The sequence below is a fragment of the Elgaria multicarinata genome, chromosome 1 (assembly GCF_023053635.1).
Source record: "Elgaria multicarinata webbii isolate HBS135686 ecotype San Diego chromosome 1, rElgMul1.1.pri, whole genome shotgun sequence".
NCBI lineage: Eukaryota > Metazoa > Chordata > Lepidosauria > Squamata > Anguidae > Elgaria > Elgaria multicarinata.
In genome coordinates, this window is record NC_086171.1 from 186,531,586 (window position 1) to 186,554,579 (window position 22,994).

General features: G+C 40.5%; 1 protein-coding gene across 1 annotated transcript in view; it reads right to left on the reverse strand.

Annotated features, from left to right (window-relative positions):
* PTPRT (protein tyrosine phosphatase receptor type T) overlaps positions 1-22,994 on the reverse strand; it is a 733,605-nt gene that overhangs the window by 530,981 nt on the left and 179,630 nt on the right. Inside the window, exon 2 of the mRNA XM_063145462.1 lies at positions 5,350-5,475. Coding sequence (XP_063001532.1) covers positions 5,350-5,475 — 126 coding nt within the window. The remainder of the gene's footprint in view (positions 1-5,349; positions 5,476-22,994) is intronic.

Here is a 22,994-nt window from a genome sequence, read left to right on the forward strand (position 1 = left end):
ATATACAGATCTACACAATTCTTATCTACATTACATACAGCTGTGATGAGGCTAACTTAGAATCTTGGCAAGGTTCCCAGAACAGCCTCTATCTCAAGGTAATTGCCCACAGATATACTTTCTCTGTTTAACCCTGAGATAGCCATACACACACAATTTTAATGACTAAGCAAGTATTTCTTTTCATATACTTAACAGTCCTCCTCTTGCGCATGTTGTTTAAATTGTGTTACAATCTGAGACCTAGCTTTAAAGCATCTCTTTGTGTTTTACCATTGAACCTTCCACCTGTCCTTTCTCATTTTGTTTTACTTTGAATACCCATTTACAGGTAATGGCTTTACGACCTTCAGGTAAAGGTACTAGCTCCCACGTTTCATTTTTTTCCATTGCTCTGATTTCCTCTGACATTGCTTCATGCCAGCCCTGAGCTTCTGTAGGTTCCATTTCCTGAATTTCCTCAAATGAAGTAGGTTCATAGGCTATTAGTAAAGCTCTATGAGAAACCTGTTTGCTTTGGTATTCATCTGAATAACGAATTGGAGCTTTGCGTTCCCTTTCTGGTCGCTTTGGCATAGTTACAGGTACAGTTTCCTCCTTTACAGTTTCTTCCCCCTCCCTCTCTTGCTGAGATTGTTCAGGAATTTCTTCTGTTTCTCCAGCTTTCTGTTCTACAGGCAAACTTACATACTGTTTTGTTTCCTGCATTTGTTCATGAAAAACTACATCTCTGCTCACAATTACACTTTTGTGATATGGAGACCACAAACGATAGCCTTTTGTTTGTGTATCATATCCCAACAGTTTACATTCCAAACCTCTTTGAGCTAGTTTTCCTGGTCTGTTTTCTTTCTGAACATGAGCAAAACATTTACTTCCAAAAACCCTTATATGTGACACTCTAGGTTTTCTTTTGTAAAACATTTCATATGGAGTTTTTTCATGTACAGAGTGGTAAAGCCTGTTTAACAAATAATTTGAGGTGGACAAAGCTTCTGCCCAGAACAGGTTAGACAATCCTGACTCTTTCAATAGAGCTCTTAACATGTTCTGCAAGGTTCTGTTTTTCCTTTCTGCAACTCCATTTTGAAATGGTGAATATGGAGCAGTAAGGTCATGTTGTATACCCTCATCACTGAGGAATTTTTTAAATTGGTTGCTAAGAAATTCACCTCCCCGGTCCGTTCTTAGATTAGCTATAGGTTCTTTAAATCTATTTTTACTCCACTTAACAAAAGCTTTGAACTTTCCAAAAGTTTCACTCTTCTGTTTTAACACATACACAAATCCAAATCTACTGTAATCATCAACAATAGACAAGAAAAATCTGTTTCCTCCTTGACTTGTCTCAAAAGGACCTGCAAGATCTGCATGAATTAATTCAAAAATTCTTTTTGTTGTTCTCTCACTATGTTTTGGAATGTTTGACTTATGACACTTGGTTTCACTGCATACATTACATTCTACATAGTTAGAACATGGTTTGATTTTCACCCCTTCACACAATTCTGGAATCTTAGAAATTGTTTTATAGTTAGCATGACCAAATCTTTTATGAGTTAAATGGATACACTCTTGGTGTGGTTTGCAATTGGCTATTGTTTTTGTTGTGACTTTGCTGGCTACAACTTCATTTTCTGTACAAGTATTAATCACATACAAAGATTCTTTCATTATTCCCTGCACACACACCTTGTTTCCCTGTTTTATAGTACAATTTTCTTCAGTAAAACAAACCTCATACCCCATTTCTGTTAACTGAAACACACTTAGAAGGTTTGTTTCTAATTCTGGTACATATAAAACACTTTGTAGTTCAACTCCCAGACAATCAAAATATACATTACCCACACCACAAATCTGGATTTTTGTTCCATTTGCAAGGGTAACACACTTTTGCTCTGAAGTAGAAGTTTCCAAGGTTACAAATGAAAGTTTGTCTTTTGCCATACTTATTGAAGCCCCAGAGTCCAAAAACCAAGGATTCATTGTCTCTTTGACTCTTGCTAGAAGACACTTCTTTGTTGATTCAGCTTCATTCATGTTGTTTTCTTCTCTCCACTTTGCTGTTGACTGCTTTTTCTTCTTGTTGTTGTTGCAATCCCGCCTTAAGTGTTCTGTGGAACCACAGTTAAAGCATTTCCTTGCCTTTAATGCAGCCACCACGTCAGAAGATTTATGGCTTTGTTGAAATTCAGCCACAGGATGTTTAAGGCTCTGTTGTTTTGAAGCTTGTCTTCTTTCATAGGTTTCCAGTAGTTTTCCAGCTACATACTCGAGGGTTAAATTTTTCTCCTCTTGACTTTCCATCATGGTGACAACCGCGTCGTACGATGAATCAAGACTTGACAAAATCACATAGACTTGGTGTATAGTTGTAAACTCCATCCCTCGTGCCCTGAGTTGATTGAAGATTTCTCTCATGCTTTTCAAATGGTTTGACATAGACTCCCCTGGTTTCAGCTTCATTCCATACAGTTTCCGGGTTAGAATTATTTTACTGCCCGCTGTTTCTCTTTGATATACAGCTTGTAGCGCATTCCAGCACTCTTTTGATGTATTCAAAAACTGAATGAAGGAAATTTGAGAGTCTTCCACAGCTAATGCAATAACTGCCATTGCTTTTGCATCGTCCTTAAACCATTTAGCATTCTGTGGATCTGCTCTATCTGGTGGATCCTCTGTGACTACATACCACAGTTCAGCCTGAATCAGATACATTTGCATTTTGTAAGACCATAATGCATAGTTAGAGTCATTCAGCTTTTCTAACAATTGATGCAAACCAGACATATTAGCTCCTGCCATTCCCTCTGCTTTAGGAATTGGTATCTCACCGTCCTCCTGCTCAGAGTCCTCCTCAGAGTCAGCCGACTGAGATTTTTCCTCGCTTTGCAGCACTGGCTTTAGCTTGATGTCTTCCTTCATCAACAGTTTTCTGTTTTAGCAGACTCCTGGTTCTGATACTGCACCGTTCCCACCAAGTTCTGGTTCTTCTGCCTGGGTTAGGCTGGCGTAGGCTTCCTGGACTGGACTGGGCCCATAACCTTTGTTGGGTTATTGTGCCAGAACTTTTCTCTCTCTGGAACTCTGTTTGTGCTCAGAAACAAACACACATCACACAGGTCTTACACAGCAGAGCTGGTTTATTTCCTTCAGGCTTCTGTGCAGTTCAATTCAGATCAGTTCAGATCAGCACACTGAGGCATACACAGAGAGCAGTGATCGTAGAGCAGTGATCAGTAAGCAGTGATCAGTTCCATTTTACACAAGTGAGAAACTATATACAGATCTACACAATTCTTATCTACATTACATACAGCTGTGATGAGGCTAACTTAGAATCTTGGCAAGGTTCCCAGAACAGCCTCTATCTCAAGGTAATTGCCCACAGATATACTTTCTCTGTTTAACCCTGAGATAGCCATACACACACAATTTTAATGACTAAGCAAGTATTTCTTTTCATATACTTAACACCACCTACTTCTCTCTTTTTTGTTTAGAGCAGCCCTTCCCCAACCTGGTGCCTTCCAAAGGTGTTGGATTACAACTCCCATCATTGCAAGTCAGTATGTCCCATGGTCAAGAATGCTGCTAGCTGCTAGCACTGATCCATGCACTGATTACCAGAGGAGGGTATAAACAGTTACGATTGGTACCAGTGACCAATGATGTAGCATCCCTTGTTAAAGCCCATAAGCAGTCCAAAATAACTATTTTTCCATCCTAATTCTGAGAAAAGAAAATTACCAGTTAATGAATTACCAAACATTGAGTCCAGGCCAGCTGAAGAGATCTTGGACTGGTCATTGGGCCCTCATTGTATAATGAAGCCCCTGGAGAGAGATGTTACTGAGAATATCTTCTCCTTTCCAGCACAATAATCCTATAATTAACAACTTGCTGACTCTGTGTGTGTGTCTGTGTGCTTTTATTCTTCATTTGATCATTGCTGCTGCTTGGTTTTCAATTCAATCCGAGACATGTCTACTCAGAAGGAAATTCTATTGCATGCAATGAGTCTCACTTCCATGCACTAATTTGAAGGGGTATGTGGAGTTGTCTCTGAAAGTGCTGTGTATTTAGGGACAATGAAGGGTTTAAGCTTCCTCCCCCACCCTCAATTTCTTTTTTTCAAAAATTCCATGTATTTGTTTTTAAAGAATTTTTATTCCTTGAGTCCCTATCTGACTTTATAGTGCGAAGGAGCCACCTATGGAGCCTTAGAGATCAGAAAGGAGGGGGGAAGGGGTGCAAGAGAAGAGCCCCATTGCACTGGAAAAGAGGGTGGGAAGGAGGGATATTTCGAGTAAAGTTTTCCCCTTCTTTGCTTCCTCCCCAGTTATCAACATTAAAACCTATCATAGCTAATAAGAGCCCGAGCAGGATATATCCATATTGTGATTCCCAGTCAGACTGGATTGCCAGAGTAAGGTGGGCAAAGGAGGGGAAAACTTTCCTTGAAATATTCCTCCTTCCCACCCATTTTATTTTCAACATTCTAATCTATCTGAGGGAGGGGGGGAGAGATGCTACTGAGCATGTGTCACGCTATCCCTGAAGAAGGCCTCTGTATTCACACTAATAGGATGAATAAATGTTAATTAAAAAATCAACCAAAGGGAATTTTTTTAAAAAAGAAAAGTGATTCCACCAACTACAATGAAAGAGGAAGAAGACACCACCACTGGATTAATGGCTAAGGGGCTGAATACTCCAAATTTCATGGATAAAAAAATCGCCAGCCTATATTATCAGAACCATTTTTATTCAGAGAGGGTTTTTTCTTTTCTTTTTACCTTAAACTGCCCTCCTTCCCTCAATCTTTCACCAATCTTCTTGAAATTTTCAGGGTATGTAAAACCAAAATTTCCTTCTAGCACATGTAAATTTCAGGAAGATTGGTAAAACATTTTCAATTTTATGAATGTTAGAATGACCACTCCTCAATTACCCCTGTACAATGGTGGAATGCTTTATCTACTCTCTGACCTGTCGTGTCCCTGTAAATACTTTGAATTGCACCTGACAATTGTGCTTAGTAGCTAATGAAGATGTTGGAAGATGATTGTGAACATGTGATTCACTTTTTCCACATCCGAACTGCCCCCACCACACACACAAAACCTTTGCGTCTGAATTGATGTCTTATGGCAGTAATTCTTCTAACTGAAAAAAGAAAAATGGGATTCAAGGGCCAGTCTAACACGCACATATTCTGGGCACGACTAGCTGAGTTGTCATTCATGTCCCCATAAACCAATACAATCCCAACTATGGACATTTTCACAATTAGATAAATCATTTTGTTTAAAGGCTTCCCTGTCCAGCATGCTTTTTACTCACCAGTTGGGACGGCTGGATCCATCGTTGGTTTCTCCCAGGTATTAATCTGCTCCCAAGTAAATCCATTGGTCCCCAGTGCCACGCTATAACCACAGTTACTGTAGTGTTCATCAAATGAACAACCGCCTAAGGAGAAAAGAGATGAATAAATACTTCTGTCTTAATTACTTCTGTCTTGTTATGTTACTCCATTTAAATCAGCAACTTTTATATAAAAAAAAACCCTGCAAGGCAAAAATAAAATGAATTTCTGGCACATTAAGTTCTTGCCATTGCCATGGGGGTATCTAGCAGAGATTTCTAGATCTTAAATATATATTCGGACCATATGGCTTTCCTTTCTTAATTTTATAAGCAATTGTTTCTTAGGTCACTTTTCTTAGTTACAGCTTTAAATCCTTTCAATCGAGACAGTAATGTCATATGCCAAGTACTAATCTGAAGATTTGTGCTCATATCTCTGTTAACTGTCCCCTAGGCATTGTGCAGTAAAATCTAATGTTCGTAAAGGATCATGTGGAAGGGAAGGAGACAACTTCATCTTTGGATAAGCAGCACATTGAAGATTGATGCCCTCCTGCCACTTTGGTTTTCCTTTGAAAATGCAAAAGAAAGGGGAAAAAAGAAGAATAAATGCCCTGATTTTATCTGTATTTCTGTGAGATTTGGGTGAGGGGGTGAGTCCCCTACATTATATTTAGCCACATTTTAAAAGGCTGCACTACTATTTATTTATTTATTTATTTATTTTTATTCTAATTGAGAAATCAAGGAGGTGATAAGGTGCTGAGCTTCCTGGTTTTGTTTTCAACCAAAACAAACACAAATCCCTACAACATGGCTATTCCTACATCATCAGATATTTGTATCTAATTTGAAGTATTCAGGATACTTCACGATATAAGCACATAAGAAGTGACCTGCTAGATCAGACAAAAGATATATAAATAAATAATAATAATAATAATAAAATCCTTTAACTTAATTCTCAAAGTGACCAATGAAAGGTGTCCAGGAAATCCCCAAGTAAACGTAAACACAACAGAACTCCTGTATGATTGCTTCCATCAATGGGTATTCGGAAGTATATTGCCTCTGATCATGAAACATTACTTTAGTAATCTAAACAGGCTTGTAGATAAGTAAATTGCCCACACTGAAAGAGTAGGGGATAGGGAGCAATTGATGGAAGAGTGGCTTGTCTAAAACAACCTAATGTGTTTGTGAGACTGCAAAAAGATTCTTCTAGGGCACCCTTGTAGCCACAATACTAAAGATGCTCTCATTGATCTCCAGGTCTGGTACTATAAACTCAAGACCTCTTAATTAACCAACTTTGTAAATAATCAGTTTTAGAATATGCTGTTATTGAAGTAAATTTGATTTTCCAGTCCATGAGCAGATGATGCCACCCATTCCTGACTAGCTTTTGCCCCACTCTGGGGTTCTTGGGGTATGTGAAAGAAATATATGCTCATTTGCCCCGAGTATTACAAGGAGATAGGCAATTGCTTCAGATAAGGGAATGTTTAGGGGACCATTCATTCATTATATTTCTATACCAACTAACAGCCGAAGCTCTCTGGATTATTTATAATGATTAAAACCTTAAAAATACAATATTGTGCAGATTTTAGAAAGCATTTGCACACAAAAAAATTAAATAGACAACATCCCACCCACCCCAAATATATAAACAATTTTAATAGTCAATGATATGAAATCCCAGGAACCAATTAAAAAACCCTATCCTACACTACCAAATACCTGAGAGTAGAGGAAGGTCTTAACCAGGTACCGATAAGATGACAAAGTTGGCATCAAGCAGGCCTCACTGGCAAGATCATTCAGACAGACAATGCATGCAAGCCAGAATCAGTGTTATATGTTTGGACCTTCTGGTCCCCATTATCAATCTGGTTGCTACATTTTGCAGAAGCTGCAGCTTCTGGACTGTCTTCAAAGGCAGCCCCACGTAGAGTGTATTGCAGTAATCTAACAGCACACAGGGCATGTCTACACCAGTTTTTATCCCGGGGATCATCCCTGAATTGTCCCTGTACATCCACATGACACACAGGGGATCCTGTGAGCAGGGAGGGATGATCTCTCCATTTCCCAGGGATATCTGGGAACACTTTTAGCTCGATTCTTTTTGTGGTCTTGGGATCAACCCGAGACCGTGGGAGGTGTGTGGGCGCCCATCTCGGCTTCGTCCCACCTTCTCACGAGTAAACGTGAGGAGGTGGGTACCGGGTACAGAGCTCTTCAGGCACTTTGTGCCCATCGGGAGGGGCGTTGTGGGAGTAGGGTGTTTTGTTTTTTTTAACTTACAGTTTTCTTGGAGCACAAGTGCACTCATCTCTGTTAAAAAAGAAAAAGGAAAGAAAATGGTGGGCGCAACATCCCTCCTTCCTTCCAGGATGCTGCGCGTGTGTGTGGACAAAGGGGAGGATCTTGCAAGCGGAATATCATGAGAACCTCTCCCATCCCTCCCAGAATGCCAGGAGGTGTAGAAAGGCCCATAGACTACAGAAGCCATTTTATCCCTGTCTAGATAGGGGCATAACTGGGACACCAACCAAAGTTCGTAGTAGGTACTCTGTGCCGCTGAATCCACCTGAATCTCAAGTGACACTGATGGCACCATGCAAACCCCCAGCTACAAATCTGCTCTTTCAGGGGGAGTGCAGCCTTTCCAGAACAGGTTGAACACCCTCCATCCAGTCAGAAAAGCCACCTAACAGCATCTCAGCCTTGTCTTGATTGAGCTTCAGTTTATTAGCCCTCATCCAGTCCATTGTCACAGCCAGGCACTGATCTAGCACATCCGCAGCCTGATGACAATGAAAAGAAGAAACAGAGTTGCATGTCATCAGCATACTGATGACAATCCACTCCAAAACAATTCAAGCTATGTTAGGAACAATACTTACCAGGGTCTTATTCTTTAAGCCTGACTAACGTGCATAAGCAAAAGTTATAAACTAATGTATCCCATGGCCACTTTATACCACCCCAACCCTCTTTTTCCTTTGGAAACTGGAATTTCATCAACTGACATGGTAGTTGAAATATAATTTGCTTCCTCCTCCCATAAGACACTCAAGATGGAGTTCTTTTACTCTGAGCAGTACATGAAATGATGAAAGCAAATTAGCGTTGCTGAAAACACCATCAAGTTGCTCTACAAGGAAGTAACACAAGAAACAGGGATAATAGAGAGTGTTATTTGACTGCTTACTCCTCCCTGTGAGCCACATTCTCTATGTATGTGCACTGATGCTACACAGTGTGAGCAGCCTGAAGTGGCTCTGCATTGTTATTGGACCACAGCAGAGCATCAGCAGACGGGCCCTTCAAGGTCTCTCTGTTCAGCATTCACCATCTGCTTTATTGTAAGGAAACGAAAGCACAAATGCATGCCTATGACTTATTTAAACAGGGGCTCCCTCATTCCATCTCTTACTTTTCCTCTAACTACTGGAATAAAACCACTTCCTGTTTTGACTTCCAGAAATAACGAGATTCAGAAATCTCTTGAGGAAGATTACCCAAAGCTAGTTTGATGAAGCAAGCTTCCAAATGCTGATGGGTAAAGATGTTACTTTTCACACGTCCATGTTGGGAGGCTGATTTGTTAGAGTTGTGAGCAAATTTCAGCCCACACACAAAAATGTCTTCATTTCTGAGACTGTCGCTCGACTGACACTGCTGAGTTATTTGAAGGGAAATAAAAACAAAAGCTGGGCATTTTGAAAAGATTCAAGAAGTTTAGGAAAATTTGGGCTAGATGGACAAATTAGATGTTTGTCCATCTAGCCCAATGGTTCCCAAAGTGGGCATTACCACCCCCTTGGGGTGGGTGGGATTGCATAGGGGGGTGTTAAGAGGCAAGGGGGCGGCAGGCGAGCAGTCAAGGTGGTATTTTCTGAGAAGCGCCTCTCCAGAAACCCAGGCACATTTTTATGGGAGAAGGTAATTTGGTCCCAAGCCATATAGGGGAAGAATCCACACATGTATTAATACTGTTTAAGAAGAGTCCTTTTAACGGTGAATTGGAATGTTTCAAAAGCACCAAAACACTAATGAAGAGACATACATGCTTGGTGTGACCCGCCACGCTCGCTGCAAAATACAGGCGTTCGCTCTCTTTTCCGTCCCTCCCTTGGCAAGCCTGCGGTGGGTGCTTCCTATTTAAAGGGGCAGCACAGCCCCTTTTTCATTCTCAGCTCCTCAGCTCAGCTCCTCCACTCGGCCGCTGCTGCTCAGCCTGAGCGCCCAGACCAGCAGGATCCAGATTAGCGCGCCCCCTTTAAATAGGAAGCACCCGCCCCAGGCTTGCCAAGGGAGAGAGTGAAAAGAGAGCGAACGCCTCTGTTTGCAGCCAGCGTGCCAGGGCACACCAAGCAAGGTATGTCTCTTTATTAGCATTTTGGTGCTTTTGAAACATTTCAATTCACTGTTAAAAGGACTCCTTTTAAACGTATTAATACATGTGTGGATTGAGGAGGGTCTTGTTGGCAGCAGGGCTCCGGACAAGTTGGGCTGATGGAGCGCCTCTCCTGGCATGACCTTACCCAAATATACTACACTCATCATCTAAGGCCCTTCTAAGAGTGTCTCTTCCTAGCAGAGATTTGCAAAAAATTGAGTTGTTTTTTTTAAAAAAAAAATTGTTAAGATACTGCTGTGATTGACCTGCTTTTTAAGCACATGCGTTCTCTTGCATCAGCATTTTGGCCCCTCCGGGCGCTCCTTGGTGCGGGGCTTGCCACCACCATTAACCCCTCCCCCCTCCCTCCCTGACCCCATTGGACTCCCAGGGGACACTGGGCATGAGTTTGTGGAACCAAGGGGGCGGTTACCTGAAAAAGTTTGGGAACCACTGATCTAGCCCAATCTTTTTTCGATTGGTGAGATTTTAGGCCGCCGAGGCCCAGTATTGAGCAAAAGTCGGGATACAAATCATCATCATCCTCATCCTCATCATCATCGGACAGGCAGCAGTTCTCCATACTACTTGGTCTTTTCAATTGGAAATGCCAAGGATTGAACTTGGGATGTTCTACAGACAAAGCGTTGTACCACTAAGCTATGATCCCTCCAAGAGGAGGCTTTAAGGAGGTTTTGTGGCTCCTATATACTAACACCACACAATGTAGCCAAAACAGCAACACACACACACACACACACACACACACACAAGAGGAAAGGTTACCACCCCCAAACCATTTTGTTTTGCCCTGTGATTTTGAATTGAATGTATTCATTTAGCTGACTGAATAGTTTATTTTTATTGCCTCTCAATTTCACTGAGATTATGGTTTTCTTATTGATAACTGGAATTTATTTATTTATTCTGTAATCCACCCTTGATAAAGATGCAGTTTAATTATTTTAATAAATCAATAAATATCAGCATGTTTGGGGAAGCCTAAGGTTTGCTGAAGTACAGAACATTTTAGGAAGGAAGGAACCCCAAAACAATTGAGGACTGAGAATGCTCAGTGGGAACAGAATATTGACTGAGGGTTGTGGGAGGGAGACAGAAAATCAGGGGGCAGGTGAAATGGTGTAATACAAAAAGGCATGACTACCTCACTGAAACTCTGAACAGGCTCACTCCACACTGAGTCATTTATTCTAGGTCCCATTTGTTCCTACCTATTTTTCATGTATGTTTTATTAGCCTGTAATTTGGTGGTGAAATGGTCATCTGAATGCTCTTCATTGACCTATGCAATCCAGTACTCCTAATGAATATGGTTTATGTGGCTTCTGGGCAAAGCACTGAGATCATTGCCTCACTACAGATGGGAAATAAGCCCTCAAAGTGGTTGTGTGAACCTTTATTCTACTGGCAGCAGTGAAAAGGTAGCAGCAGGAACCAATCATACAACACTTTATGAGGGCTGATATGTGGGAAAGGGAGACACTGTGAAAAGGCTTAAAAATTAATAGATTTCAGTCAAAATGGTGAAGAAGGCCAGACCCCAATATTGAACAACTATGGCTGGACAATGAAACTGCAGAAAACATTCAACTGTTATTTTATCAACCTCACAGGGCAGTATCCAATGCTGGCACTGAGCACGCTCCCGGGTGCCGGTGTACCCATGCTAGCCCCACTGGCCCTAAGATGCGTGCAGCCCCTACTCTGCATGGTGATGAAGTCATGCTTTGGGGGGCATGCCCCTGAAACAATGAAAATGTGTGTTCCCAGAAGGGGTGTGACCTGCTCCTTCTGGGAATGGGTGTTTTCAATATTTTAGGGACTTGCCCCCAGAAGCACAGCTTTGTTGCCGAACATGTTAAGAACTATGTGCACACCAGTGCCAGAGAGCATGCTCAGCAACCCTACTGGATACTGCCCAGTGAAACATAAGGCAAAATGAGATTTCTCAACACCATCGAGAAAAGTGCTCTGATTTTTAGGAGCTGAGATGATGACGGATAGACCACAAAGGTTTTATTGTGGTTTAACATATAAAGAAGATCAGATTGTTTTATTAATAGATGTGAGCCGTCTATTATTTATTTATTTATTAAATTTATATACCGCCCCATAGCCGAAGCACTCTGGACAGTTTACAAAAGTTAAAAACAGTGAACGTTAAACAGTATACAAAATTTAAAACGATCAAAAATATAAAAACAACAGTATAAAAACAACGGTATCCATTTAAAAACAACAGTTCCAGAGTTACAAAAACAGTGTCCAATCTGCTTGCAAAGTGGCACTGTACAATTAAAAAAAATACATGTCAACTGGATTCTAACCACTCATTACATACGAAGTCCCACCTTCCATATTTCCCCTAAAGTTAAGTTCCGGTGCTGAGTTCCTTGGAGTGTAAATGGTTTTAACAATGTAATTAAAGACTTTTACAACAGGCCAAAATTTAATTGCTTGTCAATGTCACAATGTAAACAAAGTAACAGAAAAAACATAAAGGACACAATTATCCCATGAAACAGATATCAGCCCAGACTATGGAAGAACATTAAATTTTTAATTGGGGCTAATAAGGTGTGACATTGGTATCTGGATTTTGGACACATTCAGAGGATTAGCAGATTTTAAAAGGAATGAATAAAGTAGCAGAGCATACTGATATATGCATTCAGTATATAGAGAAATTTCCCAGAGTCTTCTCTGCTATTTAGCTAATTACTGGACCTCTCTTTTCGGTACACCATTACTGAGCAACCTTAAAGACCTGGGGTCACAGGAGATCAAGATCTGGTACTCTGCATTATTTTATTATGCAGTCACAGACCCATTAGAGATCTGGTACTTTATTTACTAACTTTTGCTAAAATTACTGATGGCAACACAAATCAAATGCCCCTCAGTACAGTATGGTTAAAACAATACACTGGAGAAAGCAGAAAAATTGAACAGGGACAAATGCAAAATGTATAGAATTCGATAACATTACTTTATGAATTTCTTGGAGAACACATGGTATGGATTATGGCTTTGGTGACACATTGAATGATGCAACAAACTTTAAATTTGATTGATTGCATTTTAATACCACCCAACAGCCGAAGCTATCTAGATAATAAATTTATGTAAACTTTTAACAACAACCTACACTGGGTGGGTTAGGGTGTTGTGTGAACCCAGCTTTTGTTTGCACCTTCCCACAGCTGAAACAGATTGGGCCTGTTCAGACAACTTGTTAAATTAGGCCTCTAACCCTTTTACAACAAATGGTTAGTGAGTGTGTTTAGACTGTGGTTATATAGCCAGCATGGTTAGGAATGGTTCATACAACAAGTTAAGTCATGGTGCGCATGACCTGCTAAGCCATGATAAACTGTTATTTTTCCCCCTTAGTACAAGTGAATTCTCTGTAACAATAGTTTTTAAAACTACCAGTAAGGAGGAAAATAGTAAAAGCAATGACAAAACTCAACCCTGTACAATGATCTGTCCACATGAAGCAAAGACAATGAATGAATAACCTCTCAGCACTGAAAGAGAAGCCCAAATAAACAAAACCGTTTTTGACCCACAAAAAGCTTGCAGTAGTGACTAATCATGACAAAGGCTGAAATAACCCCTGTTTTACACGGCATGCTGGTAACAATGCCGCTGCTCCTCTGAATGATCCTAATTAATTTTGAAAAGACCTATCATCAGTTACTGAGTCTTGCCCCTGGATTAAATGTAAACCAGCCTTGCATAAATTGAGTGCTTTCTTTGAATATATAATTGAATTTGCAGAAGTGTGCGCCGGGGGGGTGTTTAAATAAGTGCACAAATATGATAAAAAGGACTTCACGCCATTATATCTAATTCAGTAAGCAAAAATAATGGCAGGGCACGTCCCAATTAGCTTTTGATTTATTTATTTTAACAAATCCAATTAGTAGAATGTTTTATAAAGTCATCCAATGTCAGAAACTCATGGACACACTAAAGAAAGAGTACTTCTAAAACAGGAGAAGAAATTAAGCAAAGCTCAATGAATAATCTATGCCTCTTTTAAATTGTGCAAAGCAAAGGTACCAGGAATTATTTGAATAAAGACTTTTAGCATTTCCAGGTAAAATAATGCTAGGATGTTGACACTACTAGTCTTTCTACTCCTCTCCCATACAAAATATTATATTATTACTATTATTGTCATCATCATCATCACAATTATATTCTGCCTTTTTTTTTTTTTTTTTTTGAAGCTCAAGGCAGAGTATGAGCATCAGCCCACAGAGAAAAATGGTGTTTCCTTACCGTTGATTTTCCACCCCTGCGTTTGTCCCTCATTACTTCCTTTTCTGCCCAGCAGGGAAAGAGGAAGTAAACAAAGACCACGTAGCCCATTCAGGGGCTGTTTTAGGATTAAGCACACAGCAGGGGATGGTAGCACATTCCATTTTTTTTTAAAAAAGAATCAGATTAAAAGGGGTCTATTTTGCGATGGGAAAATGAGTGGAAGGAGCAGGAGGCACGCAGGAGGTGGATGGCGTTGTCTAAAGGACACACACACACACTCATCCGTAAATGGGCAGTAGTGAGCGTATGATAAAACACTCATCTGAAGAATGTTTATGTGGCTCTTCAGCCACTCCCATTTTATCCTCACAACAACCTGCAAGTTAGATTAGGCAGAGAGAAAGTGATTGGCCCAAAGTCACCCAGTGAGTTTCATGGCTGAGTGGTGACTTAAATCTGGGTCTTCCTTGTCCTGTGCTCTTAACCACTATAACACACTGGTTCTACAGTGCTCTATAATGTATTTAAGCCATCACAATACACCTGACTATTTGGCTGTTCTGCAAATGGTGCCTCCATACCTGTCTGTAGGAGGACACCCAATCCAAGATCCAGAAGGGTAGCCTTGTTCAGAACTTGATCACCACCTGCCATCCTTGTGGAACTGCCAGGACCCAAGGTAGGCAATTATGCCTTTTTCAGGGAGCATAAGGAACAGGAGTGAGACACCTGTCTCAGGTAATAGAAGAAGGTGTGCAGCTGGGGGAGAAGGCAGCAGTTGGAGGAGGAGGCATAATCTAAGGACAGAATTGGTGTAAGAGTTGCAAATTGCTGTCCTTCACTGCAGTGGAATCAGATATAATATACTGACCATTGTTCCACACTGATAATTTCCAAATACCTATTCCCAATTCTTTGTAACCCCCAACCTGTTGTCTTTATTTTCTGTTTCAAGTTTCAGAAGAAGAGCACAGGATTTTATGTGATGGAGAAAGGATCTCACAGAGTGAGAGTGGAATCCAAGTACATTTCAAGAGACCAGAGACCATGGCCTTGCTCTTCCAGAACTTAAAGTTATCTAAAGTAATTAAGGAAGAAGGTCAAAGTACCACCAAAGAGTGCAAATACCTTGGAGAAAGATAATAGGTATCTTTGCAAGCCATTGCAATAGCAATTAATAGAAGAAGCAAAGATTTCCTGAAACCCTCAAATTTTATTATGAATTCAGATCAAGAGTAATTGAACGAACAGAAGAACGATAAAGGTTCTGTTAGGTTAATGCTAAGCCCATTAATTATGATAGCTTTGCCTTAAATTATAATTTTAATTGGCACCAGAAAGATGCAGTTAAGTATGAGCCATTTACATAGCTGCAATGTCCAAGAACTTTTGGGAAGTCACATATTTTATCTTATTTCTCCAAAGGGGTTTGAAATGAAGTCTATTCTGACTTTAAAAAAAAAAAAAGTTTGAGGATGCTTGTTCCCTCCGAACTGATTCACAATTGTTTATCGATGTACAACTCTAGGGTGACCATATGGAACGGAGGACAGGGCTCCTGTATCTTTAACAGTTGCATAGAAAAGGGAATTTCAGTGTCGTTTGTATGCATGCAACACCTGGTGAAATTCCCCCTTCATCACAACAGTTAAAGCTGCAGGAGCTATACTAGAGTGATCAAACATCAACCATGGTATCCTTCTGGATAGGTTATCTGGGCTGGGAGTTGAAGGCACTGTGTTGCAGTGGTTCCACTGCAACTTGGATGGCCGATTCCAGAAGCTGGGGGATTATTGCTCTGTGCCATGGCAATTAGGCCATGGGGTTCCACAGGGCTCTATTTTATCCCCTATGCTGTTTAACATTTACTTGAAACTACTGGGAGAGATTATCTGGAGATGTGGGTTGAGGTGTCATCAATATGCGGATGACACTCAACTCTACCTCTCCTTTTCATCAAACCCAGGTGAGGCAGTGGCTGTTCTGAATCAGTGCCTGAGCATGGTAATAGACTGGATGAGGGCCAATAAACTGAGACTCAATCCAGACAAGATGGAGGTATTGTTAGTGGGTGGTTCACCTGTCTGGCTAGGTGATGTTCATCCTGTTCTGGATAGGGTTGAACTCCCCCTAAAGGATCAGGTTCATAGTTTGGGGGTGATCTTGGATCCAGAACTGTCACTTGAGGCACAGTTGAACAATTACACATTGGTACAATTACGCATTTCTGTATTGTACATTTTCAGAGTTGTGAACAGGAGCTTTTACTCTTTTCTTTGCAATTACACAAATGTGCATTCATACTTAATCAAAGTAGCAATCTACTGTGAGATCGTGAGGGGAGGCTGTCATTGTGAGCAAAGAAAAGAGGCAGAATAGGAGAAAGGGGCCTTAAATTCTCTGACTGGGGCTTATTTGCACTGGTCCGGTGCTCTCATGGAGAGCGAATCTCTAGCCTTCCTTCAAGAAACCACTGCTTCTAGTGTGTTAGTTACTTTCCATTCAGAATAATGTACTAGCAAGGGGGATCCTGGATACTGACTGGAAACAAGGTTCTCTCATTTGTTGGGCACTACCTGTCAGGTTAATGACATGTAGTTCCACTCTGCCTGCCATCCCCAACCCAGAAGTATGTTTATTTCAAGCACTGAAAAGCCCGTGGTTTTGGAGGGTGGGGTGTTTACATGTTTAGATGTACCAAAGACGATTTCCTAATACTGCAGACAATACCACAACATGCTTTCCTTCCATGGTCATGAAGATGGCCCCCAGCCTGAGGTGGGAAAAACTTCTTTAAAACTCAGTATAATCAGATGAAGAGACTTGAGCCATATTTAACAGAGTAGGTTGGAATCACTGAACTGGTCGACTTATAATACTTTCATTCTAAATGTGAAGGGAAAATCTGGGCTTCCCCCAACCAGGCTTAAAGAATATAATAAAAGTCCCAAGGAATCAGAAAGTTCTTAAAGGTTTAGCAAAAGGTTTAATTTTAAAAGGGCTGCAATTAAGGAAAGCTTCTGCTGGTGAAGAGTTATCATTCCTGAAGTGTACAGGGGAATGATAGTGTCTTGTTCTGCAATTCATCTTCTATACTGAGCAGCTACATTATTTCCTAGTATCAATTCATGTTCTCTCTCTCTCTCTCTCTCTCTCTCTCTCTCCCCCCATAGGTATCTAGGTACTGGGTAAAAGAGAGTATATTGTTACTTATACTTTCCCCAAAGAGATGTTCCTTGAACAGTTACAAGGATATATCTGAGCTAGGGAGAAATGTGATACAGAGCAACTTGGGGATAGGTGAAGGAGTGGGAGAACACCGCCAATGAATTCTGCAGAACACCACCAATTCTCATTCTGTCACAAAATATTATGCAGTTACATATTCAATGTGGGATTTCCCCATCACAATTCATATTCTATTTTAAGAAATAGTAACTGATTTCAAAATTAGTATTGTCTATTTCAGCTCCTGAAATCTGTACGTATTGCTCAGCATAACTCCAGAAAGTATTTGTAGAAATCCTAATCCAGTCAGGAGGAAGGTCACAAGCGGAGTGGGGTTTGTAGAAACATTTGGATCTAACACTGCAGTTATCTCCTTCAGGCACAGCAATATCTGTGGCACCATAAGGTCAGCGTCAGTCTCTGTTGCTTGTGGATCAGGGATACAGTTTAGTACTTCAATATTCTATATTGATAATATGGTGCCAAGTTGCAATAGATCATCCAAAATCTCTACCGTCATCATCACTTTGAGGAGCTGCTTAACTCAGCACAGGGTATATATTCCATGGAGTCTAGATAAGATTTCTGTGCATGGATAATATTTTTTGCAGTTACAGCATTACAGGCTGCTTCTAATGTGGTAAATCTTTGTGCATTTCACATGACTTGAAATGAAACGATTCTATTACCATTTTATGTATTTGAAAATGAGGGGAAAGGACAAATGCCTTGCTGTCTTTGCTAGTTTCAAAGTAAGCGGATGGAAACTAGAATCACAGTTGTATTGTTCAATGGGAACATGGGAACAGCACTTTGATGTGAACACTACAAATTTGTGCAATTTGGAAGTTGAAATATTTCAGCTTCAGACACCTTTTTTTTTTACTTTTATGACAAATAATCCCTAAATTAATAAAAGTCACTAAAAAAGTGTCCATTGCAATAAACTAAGTTTATATTTATTCTGTTTGCCAATACAACATTTATTCTGTTTGCCAATATGTAACATATATTGACTCCAGGTTAAAAAACAACAACCTCTAACCATCAGTGCTTTGCAAAGATATTTTGCTTGATAATGATCCTGGCTTAACTAAATCCAGAAATGCAAGAGGATTGGTAAGAAATTATGTTTGATCCAGTAAAATCTGTTATGGTTTCCCCCCACCCCCCATTGTCAATGCCAAGGAAGGTCATCTGACAATTCTCTTAAGAGGCTTACTGACCAAAGAGAGATAATTAATAAAGCTATAGAATAAGAGGGCATATTTCAACAATGAATGTACTACATTAGTTGTGTTTCTTTCATGGTTTATATTTATTAGCTGTACTTAGATTTGCACCCATCCTTCCTCTAAGTACATGAGGACAGAATACATGGGTTTTCCTACCATATGTGTCAGGCAGACAGTATCTGAAGAAAGATATCTCTTTGCATTTTATGGCTGAATGTGGATTTGAATATCAGTCTTCCCAGTCCAGGTCTGACACACGGTGCAACAACAGCAACAAAAACTTGTTGAGTCATCCATGGCTTAACTCATTTCGGTTTGTCTATGACAAGGATCTACCCGTTTGCACTTCCCAGAGCCAAACACAAAAGTGAGTGCAATCTGTGCACAAACTATGGACATTCCTGAGCTTGCAGTGCTGTTTGCAGGGCGGAGGGGAGGGGTCTGTTCAAAAAATGTGTACGTCAGAAAAATATGCACGGGAGAAAAAAATGCCCAGAGAGCTTCAGCTATGGGGCGGTATATAAATTTAATAAATTAATAAATGTCAAAAAAGTGTGGACACATGCCCTCAATGGGAGAAGATTGTGAACTGTCGTGTTTCCAAGCCCTCCTGCTGAGATCAAAGATAATAAACCAGTCTGTCGCGTAATCTGCAAAGCTTTATTCAGCAAATAAACATCTCTTCACACCTGAAGGAAGTGAGAGTGCTAGGAGCTTTCCTCTAAACTTAATTAGGCTAACTAAGCTAAGCATTTGCCCATTCAACTAAAAGGGCGAGTTTCCCCTGCAGTCCACAAACCACTTTAGCTCAGGGAGAGTCCTTGGCAAGAAATTTTTGGCAAGTGGCGAGCCTAGTAGACTGCCTTTCACCTGCTCATAACTCCACTGCCTTGACTCTGCGATGGTCTCTGGGATCTGTCAACTCTGCAATCCCCTCCCCCTTCAATAGAGGCTGAATCCCAGAGATTGGGGGAGGATGGGCTCTGGGTCATTTGCATTCTCTCTGATAAGCTCCTGGGAAGATTACTCCTTGACTCTGAAGAGTCTTGGAGGATCTCCTCCCCTGCTTCTTGTCTTGGCTCATAAATTTCTAGTCCTCCTTCTGTGTCTGATTGACCTCCCAAAACCCCTTCTCCAACACTACCAAGAACAGGCCTGATCCTGACAGCACCCAAATATGAACCTAAGTCCACATCCAAACACTTTGCAATTTTCATATGAAAAGCAGGGGGGGGAGAGTTTGCAATCTGATGCGGACAGAGGTCAGACTGACCTTTGAGGTAGAATTCCAAGGACCTCGACAAACTCGAGACTTTTCTGATCCCTAAATTTAAAAAGCCTAGCCCTGGCCCTGGTTGAATCATCCTCCATTCATCATCCTAGCTGCAATCCACCAAAACCTGAGAACTAAGATTAAATTACATTTGCTTAAAATTTATTACATCCAGTTTAAAGATGGACTGTATAGATCATCAAACATAGCTTGCTAGAATTCTTGTCCTGTAACTAGATATTAAGAAAAGAATATATTTTTCCCTGAGCTGTCATATTTCTAAAGTATTTATATCAGGAAGTAACGCTTCTAGCCTTATGTAAATCAAGTGAATACAGTATATACATTCTGGATGCCTTTATAGTTACAGTTATAGATTTAAACCAGTGAGACTATCTCCCAAGAATCACATATTATTAAGTTGTATTTTTCCAGCAATCTTTCTAAACACACTGATATTTGTTTGTTTGTTTGTTTGTTTTGTAATGCAAATGTGCAAATCCAGAGAGTGATGCTACTCCATGGATTCCATTTAAATTAGTACAGGTTGTCTGGGAACAATACATTGAAGATGGTATCCTCTGTTCTTCTGATTGTCAAATTATTGGGTAACGAATATTTGTAACAATATTTCATATTAGAAACATTGGTGGATAGTATTAAATTTATTAATTTAAATGGTATATAATTCCAGGTCTCACCCTTGTCCAGTTGATTTTTCACCAAGGTTGGCTAAGTAATATTTAAGAGAGATAACTGGTGTAAAATCTTGTGTAATGTGGTTGATAAAATAAAGGGATAAAATCCAGGCACTTGTCACACCCTTCCATTCCCATCATGCACAACTCCATTCATTAGATGGCATTCCTACCATGTGGAGCAGGGGTTGGGCAGGGGATGTCTGGAGGTCATTTTCTCCCCATCGCCTGGAGCCAGCACCCAGAGTCTGCACCCTCTACCCACCCATGTGTGATGAAAACAGAGGAGCAATAAAAAAGAATTGAAATTGTAAACAAAGGCCATAGCTAGACCTAAGGTTTATCCCTGGATCGTCCAGGGGTCAAACCTGTTCATCTAGGTGACACACAGGGGATCCAGTGCTCAGGCAGGGGTGAACCTTGGATGATCCCAGGATAAACCTTAGGTCTAGCTGTGGCCAAAGTGTTGTGTATAGCTGCTGTGGGGTTTCAAACAGGTAAAAATATCTTGCCCTAATTTTGACCCTTTTGGCAATCCACAGCAGCAATGGACACCATTTTGTTGGGGGGGGGAGTTATTTTCTTTTCATTTTTAAAAAACAGGTCCTCCTGAGTTTTATGTGGTGGCAGGGGGCTCACCACTCCTAATGCAGTTTATGGATTGGATCACATAAATACTTTAGATGATATTAGATGATGTTAGAGTTATTGATTTTTGTAGTTATCTCCGCCCCGCCCCCGCCAAAAAAAATGTGTTGTGGAATGCAAAATATTGCCAAAGAGGCATGTGCAGTCTCTATTAGTTGAACATGAATGGGAAGTTGTTCTCTCTTGTGAATTTCCCATAGCCATCTGGTTGGCTACTCTGAGAACAACAGAATGCTGGTCTATATAGGCTTTGCGTCTGCTCCAGCAGGGCTCTTATATTCTTAAGTTATAGGCTTAGATCTATGGTTTGCTCCTACCAGTGGAAAAATGGGCGACAATGTTTACTGATTTCCCCTTTCCCCTGTGCCCTCTGAAAATCTCTTCTGAAGAATTGTGTGATCCTCCTGGAAAGGGGAGAGCTGCAGGGAGAAACATAACACCTCGCCTTTTCCACCAGTAGGATCCTCCTCTAGATCAAAAATCTTTTGTGACCAGAAGGAGCTGTTCTTTTCATGGAAGGTGAACTTAGGATCCAACCCATAAGGCAGGTTTTCATTTTCCTTTCAGAAAGTCAAACCTCAATAGTGCAAACTATTTAAAAACCCTATATTAGACATTTCTCAGAATAAATCGGTATTGTGTTGTAATGTTCAGAACAGGATTAATTTATAAGGAACATTAATATTTAACATGTACTTTCTGGATTAGCATTTTTTCTGCAGAGAGTTTACCCACAAAGAAGGGTTTTGTTATTTCTTATTCAATGGAGATCTATTTTGATTACATTGCATTTTATCCTTTCCTTTAAACTTTAGGAACATTTGACAAATGTATAATATTTTCAGAGTAAAAATGTCTAAATATGGATTTTGAAGGTTTCCTATTAACAGTATTTCTTCTCTTCATCTGGAACTGACAGCATATATAAATTCAGTTCTCTCCCTCTACTGAATGTGATATGGTCTGCTGGTTTAGGTATGAGAAAACCAGTTTGAAATCCTTGATGAACACATACCTCTCTTGACCTGAACCTACCCAGACACCAAAATCAACATTAGAGACCTTCCTCAGAATGTCTCCACCAAGGGAGACTCAGAAGTTGGCAACAAGGGAGAGGCCTTTTCGGCCATAGCCTCCCAATTATGGAATGCTCTCCCTACTGAGGTCTGTGACTGTCCTCTACTCCCAGGCATTAGATGGCTTCTTATGTGGCTTTTATGTCATCTGTTTCTATCCAGTCCAGTATTTTATTTTAATTGTTTTAGAGTTCAAATTGTTTTAAATTTTGTATGTTAGAGCTCTTATATTATGTTTCTCTTATCTCATATTATGATGCGTATTTTCTATAAACCACCCAGACAGCTTCAGCTACTGAATGGTATAGAAATGGTCATCCTCCTCCTCCTCAGACTTATTTGTCCATCAGCCCAGTGTTTTTGCTCTGGGCTTCCTACAAAGCCATTTCCAGATTGCCTGGAACCTGACTTTGGATTTACTGGGGTGCTCTGAGAGGGGATAAAGCTTTCTCTCTTGATATATGGGCCCAATGCATCTAGTGCAAACAAAGCAGGAGATTGGGAGGCCGAGGCTTTGGCCCTGGAAATGTGAAACAGGAACCAGAGTAGAGTAAAGAACCATGTTAGGAAAGAGTAATGAGGAACAATATTAACAGACAATTGGACCACAGGTTTATTCTCAGAACAGAGTCACGCACACCAATGTGAGGGATGCCCAGGCAGAAATAATGAATATTGACTGCCCAAACTCCAACACAGTTATAGAGTTCAACACAAAGGGACCACCCAGTTTCAGAACTCAGAGGCTAGTGGACTCAG